This window comes from Misgurnus anguillicaudatus, chromosome 22 (assembly GCF_027580225.2).
Source record: "Misgurnus anguillicaudatus chromosome 22, ASM2758022v2, whole genome shotgun sequence".
NCBI classification, from domain to species: Eukaryota; Metazoa; Chordata; class Actinopteri; order Cypriniformes; family Cobitidae; genus Misgurnus; species Misgurnus anguillicaudatus.
Genome location: NC_073358.2, coordinates 43,178,971 through 43,184,970, shown reverse-complemented (window position 1 = coordinate 43,184,970; position 6,000 = coordinate 43,178,971). Strand labels below are relative to the sequence as shown.

At 39.6% G+C, this 6,000-nt stretch overlaps 1 protein-coding gene across 1 annotated transcript in view; it reads right to left on the bottom strand.

Annotated features, from left to right (window-relative positions):
- Positions 1 to 883: 883 nt before the first annotated feature.
- Positions 884 to 6,000, bottom strand: part of aacs (acetoacetyl-CoA synthetase) — a 51,285-nt gene continuing 46,168 nt past the window's right edge. The window contains exons 17-18 of the mRNA XM_055198610.2: positions 5,265 to 5,467; positions 884 to 5,152 (exon numbers count right to left, since the gene is read on the bottom strand). Of these exons, the coding sequence (XP_055054585.2) occupies positions 5,015 to 5,152; positions 5,265 to 5,467 (341 nt within the window). The 3' untranslated portion in view covers positions 884 to 5,014. The remainder of the gene's footprint in view (positions 5,153 to 5,264; positions 5,468 to 6,000) is intronic.

Below are 6,000 nucleotides of genomic sequence, written 5' to 3'. Positions count from 1 at the left end.
CTAAAAAATAATTGCATGTTTCATTGTGCTAATGATCAGAAACCACATCACACCAGTATTTTTTAGTATGCTGTAGTTTGTCGCAGAAACCAGAAATATTAATAGATGACTTAATGGGAAGCAGGAACATCCCACATCAGCCCACCACCCACCCCTCTGTGTTAATGTCTCTATCAGAACCTGTCCGCTGTCTTCCTTCTGTTCCGAAATGAATACCCCCTACCCTTCCATTTAAACACACACTCGCGCTCAGATGTAAAATGGTCTATACAAGCGGCCGGTCGGCAGATTACATGTTGAGCGGAGGCAATTTGCAGACAGACAAGCCTGAACGTTTCAATCATGTCGAGAAAGACGGGTGACAATACATCACACACACACACACAGACGCACTTGTGCACCTGACCCATCCTCCATCGACGTACCTCAAAATTGAACCTGCACAAATTTGCCTCGTCTTTTACTACTACAAATGACGGCATTCATATGGGGATGGTGTTGTCTGATCTCTGAAACCTCTCATTTAAGTTCAGGCCGCCTCTTGCTCTCTCCGGTCTCCCTCTCTTTCAGAAATAGGATTTCATTTTGATCATCACATTGAAAACATCAGGGTGGAAAGATGAATCTGGTTCGAAATGAGACGACCGAAGCGCCTCGCTGTCCTTTTTATTTTCAAAAGGTCTTCTGGACTCCTGCTGTGACATGCTTCGAAAAACGTACACTTCATTTTTACTTTGTGTCCGGGTGTACAGAAATAAACCTTCAACCGGTTTCCGGAGGTAATAGAATGAGATGATCCTTATTCGGCATGATCATGCTCTGATTTTATTTTATAACAAAAGTGGGTTAAAATCACCTGAATATAAAATAAGTGCACATCACATTGAGTTCTTCAGCGTTTTTTTTAATTATACAGTAAGTTTTCAATTATACAGAGATTAATAAGCAACTTTATACATTAAATAGGTTCCCGGTGGACTCTGCTGAAGTGGTCCATTGATGTATAGTCATAATATATTTACACAAATATATTCTCAACTATATTAGTATCCATTATTCACATTCACCTATGTGCAATATTATTTCAAAAGCTTGTACATTATGACAGCAGCACCTTTTGATTACTAGTTGTACCAATTACATTTAATTTAATGTAATACAATATAAAGGACCCCAAACAAAACCTTAAATTACCTCCCGTATTCCATGTATCAAAAAGAAAAAATAACATCATAATAAAAATGAAACAGACATCGTTCATGGAATTGATGAGAGTATGGAAAAATAATTTCTAGTGCATTGCATGTCAATAAAGGGTTAAAGAGGATGAATCGTATAAACATACTTGGTATTTGGTAGCTTATTGAGCAAAACTGATCCGAGATGGGGCATATGGTGGCACACGGGTGGGCATGAGGTGAAACAGACCCACCCCTGCTCGTCTAAACCAGACTGCAGCAACTGCTTACCATCTGTACCAATATTTTTAATTTGAAAGAAAAGGAGCTCCACAACCTCGCCATCTCATATTAAAAACGCTTCCCAAAGCATGTGGTCTGTAACTCAGGCCTCAGGCCTGCTAAAAAGGGACCCTCATTGAGGTCAATTGCATGATTTCCTCACTATAGTTGAAAATTATTTCCCAACATGACCCAGATTACACGACATTTCCTGAACCAAACACAACCATTTTAAATGCACACACGCCTCCACCAAACAAGTTGACTTTCAGCCCAAAATATGCATAACGAACTGAAATGCTCAAATAACAGCCTGTGGGCTTCTCTGTTGTAAACAAATGCTGAAATAGCATCACACACAAAATTAATGCGAAATTAGTTAGTTTAAAACTGTTAAAATGCCAAATACTTTTTGGCTTTTGGAGAGGCTGCAGCGTAACATTTCTTTCAGCTTTATAGCCAAAACCATCCATTTGCTTTAAGGTGCCTTTATAAATTCAATTTTTGTATCCAAATCACATTTTTTGATGATTTCTATAAACTAGAGCAGTGTTTCCGAATCTTGGTAATTGAGGACCCCCTACCAAAAAGATTTAGATGTCTCCTTATTTAACACACCTGAAAGCTTGTTAGGGAGACGTGTTTACCATGTTGGAAAGATGCTGATTGGTTGAATCGGGTGTTTTAAATAAGGAAACATCAACATTTTGGAAGAGGGTGCTTGATGACCAGGATTGTGAAGCACTGAACTAGAACATGTCTAACCAGGGTTGCCAAGTCCTGGGTTTTCCCGCAGAATTGGGCTACTTTAGAGGATTAGTCAATTTTCTTAAAAAAAATCCAGACAATTTACTCACCACCATGTCATCCAAAATGTTGATGTCCCTCCCCGTTCAGTCGAGAAGAAACCATGCCCTTCGAGGAAAACATTCCAGGAACCTTCCCATTTCAATGGACTGTAATGGACCCCAACATTTTTAATGCAGTTTAAAATTGCAGCTTCAAAGGACTCCAAACGATCCCAAACGAGTCACAAGGGTCCCATCCAGCGAAACGACTGTCATTTTTGGCAAGAAAAATAAAAAAATGCACCTCCAAACCACAAATTCTCGTCCTCCCCCGGTCCTGCGACGCACCAGCGCGACCCCACGCAATTGTGCAATGACGTCGAAAGGTCACGTGTTACATATATGAAACACACATTAGACACTGACACAAAGACATTAATACGTATAATTCGACCTACAACAAAGTCGGAACGGTCCTCTTTCTCCAAACTTGTAAACACTGGGACGTCATCGTGACCTCTTGACGTGATAACGTATTACGTGAGGTCGCGCTGGCGCGTCACACGACCGGAGGAATAAGTTGTGGTTTAAAAGTGCATATTCTCTATTTTTCTTGCCAAAAATGACAATCGCCTCGCAAGACAAGACCCCCATGACTCGCCTGAGATCGCCCAGAGTCCCCCGAAACTGCAATTTTAAACTGCATTAAAACTGTAAAGTTTTGGGGTCCATTAAAGTCAATTAAAACGAGAAAAATCCTGGAATGTTTTCCTCAAAAAACACAACCTATTCTCGACTGAACAAAGAAAAACATCAACATTCTGTATGACATGGTGGTGAGAAAATTATCTGGATTGTTTTAACGAAAATGGAATAAAACTGTTTGCAGCGGGCTGTTTTTCATGTCTGCGAGTTGAAGCTATAATAATGTGATATTTAGCTCATACTACAATTTGTCTACAGAAAACAATATCAATATCAATAGAAGTTATTAATTCTTGTAAAAATTATCATTACATTCTAAAAGGTCAAAAACACAGAACACGATTTTTACTGGAGAACCCCCTTTCGAAACGTGATTGGGCTAGTTTCGAGTAGCAATTGGGGGGTTTTGCTGTGAAAACCTGGCAACCCTGCGTCAAACAGTCAGTTTATATCTCATACTTTCCATTCTGGTTTTAAATCATATCTTAGAAACTTAGACTGACCACCAGACTTTTTTTTACTCTTATACAAAGCATTTTTCGGATGTAATTACTTTTTAAGAGGCTATCTAGATATAATTTGTTAAAGTTTTCATGCTTTTTAATTTGTAGAATCTCGCAGCTTTCTCAAATGTGTACACTGTCAGAAAAATGGTCCCTATCTGGGCAGTAATCTTCATACTGTTTGCAAGTTGTACCATTTAAGTACTGATATGCATACATTTGGTAACAGTATGTACCTTTGAGGAGCTAAAATGTATCTTTAAGGCAGTGCTTCCCAATCCTGGTCCTCGGGCACCCCCTCCCATAAAAGTTTTAGATGTCTTTTTATTTAACACACCTGATTCAACTCATCAGGTTGTTGGGGAGACATGATTACCATTTTGGAAGAAGGCTGATAAGTTGAATCAGTTGTTTTAAATAAGGAGACTTTTTGGTAGGGGTCCCCGAGGACCAGGATTGGGAAGCACCGCTTCAAGGTAATAATGTGCACTCTTTAGTACCATGATGTAGTTCTGAGGTACTAATATGACCTCTTTAGGTGCAAAGGCCCAGTAACAGCCAGGGACCATTTTTGACCTGTTTTCTGAGAGTAAACACTGTTCAGATGATAAATATATATTGGGGTTGATATTAAAAAAAAGTTAACAGAGGAATCAATAATAGGCAACGCCTTGACCCTACATGTGATGGACGGCAAAAAGGAGATTCACAGGTTTGGGAATATGGGAAGAACATGGATAAGACAGGCAGACAAATGTACTCCAGTTATAAAGATGAGCTTCAAATGTTGACAAAAACTTTTCCCATCGAATATAAAGCTTATCAGACAAGAGAACAAACAATGTCACTGTTAATGGACATACACTATGTTTTACACACAATACAAGCAGCTCATACTGAATCTATACATGTAAAAATACAGGTACACCTTTTAGGTCCATGAGCTATATCAGATTCAATCAAATCTTATTTGGAGATGACATGTTGAAAAATACAGCAGATTCACTTAGTAACAGGACATAGGTAAAAAATCCTATAACATAGTCATAGTTTCAAGAGAGGTGGTTAGGCTTTGGGAAATAATGGAAGTTGACATTATTCAGTAACATACATTTGACTCATAAAGATGAGCAAAATTAGTGTCAAGGGGAGTTAAAATACAGGACTGACATGGCTGAAGATAAAAATGATTTGGAAAAGGGGACGGACATTTAATGTTTGTGACTGCGGTGCGTCCTTTGAAAAGAATATTTGTTGGAATCAATAACAGATAAAATGTCTCACAGAGATGCAAGTTCTCGGAAATCTCAATGCCGTTCTTCACTTTCTACTGAAGAGGAACTGACTTACACTTCTCTTGTGGAAATATTACATGTACAAATTTAAGCAGTTCCACTAGGTAGCCAAGTTTGAACGGGTAGTTAAATCCTACAGAGCTTTGAAAGGTCCTGCAGATGGTCCAAAAGGTATCCGGGGAATCTGAACCCTACCGAAGGGGCTTTAGAAATGCCGGACCCTGGTGTCAGGAATTCTGATATTTTGTACCTTTCTCTCATGATCAGAAGTTCTGAAGTTCAGGCAAGTTCTTGTAGAGGTCCAAAGAGTCTGGGTTTGAGAAGGCTCCTCGCTGAGTCACCTCTTTACCGGCTATCACCTGCTTTACTGCAACTTCAACTTTCTTACCGCTGATTGTGTACTGCAGACGAACGGAGAAGCAAAATCAATAAGACTGATAAAATGAGATGGTTGAAAAGCAAACAGAAGTAAAAGAAGAAACGGGGAGAAAGAATGAGTGCAACTTCACTCACCGGGATGTCCTTGGTTTCCAGTATCAAAGCTGGCACATGGCGGGCAGAGAGAGCGACTCTGATAGCCCCCCGGATCTTACCAACCAGCTCTTTACTGAAGGTTTTATTGGGTCCCATCTTTAAGAACAGAATCACCCGCTCTTCTCCATCACTGTTGTACTGAGGGACACAAAGGCTGTCCGATACCTCCTCAAAAGCCTCCACTGGTAGAAAATAGGGCATGATCTTTAATGTTAAAAATTACAGTAGCTTTGCTTTAAACTTCAGACAACCAGGACATCTTAAATGACCAGTTAAAACATTTTTCGGTTGCCAGTATAAGGTATGTTAGGGACACTGAAGTCTGCATTAGTGTTCCTGTAGTTCAGTTGGCTCTGCCAAATGCATTAATGAAAATGGTCAACCAGCATGGCTTCAATGGTCAGGCATATTTACCTCCAAAATAACCAGCTTGGGTTAATAACAGGCTAATATCCTATCTAACACCAGTGGTGAGTCGTCAGGACCACCAAAGCCTTCTCTGCTGGCCTAAACACTATCTGAATCACTGATTTATACAGTATCTAAACATATTCCTCCATGAATGTGTATCTATTATCTTCATTTCATAGCTGCACTGCTTCCAAGTAGTGTATATTTATGATAGAGCATTTATCCAATCATATTTCTGCCAGCGGCTGACATGTGTTGCCAGGGTCAAAGAAATGTGCCTAGGCCTTCAGAACGAACAGTGCAG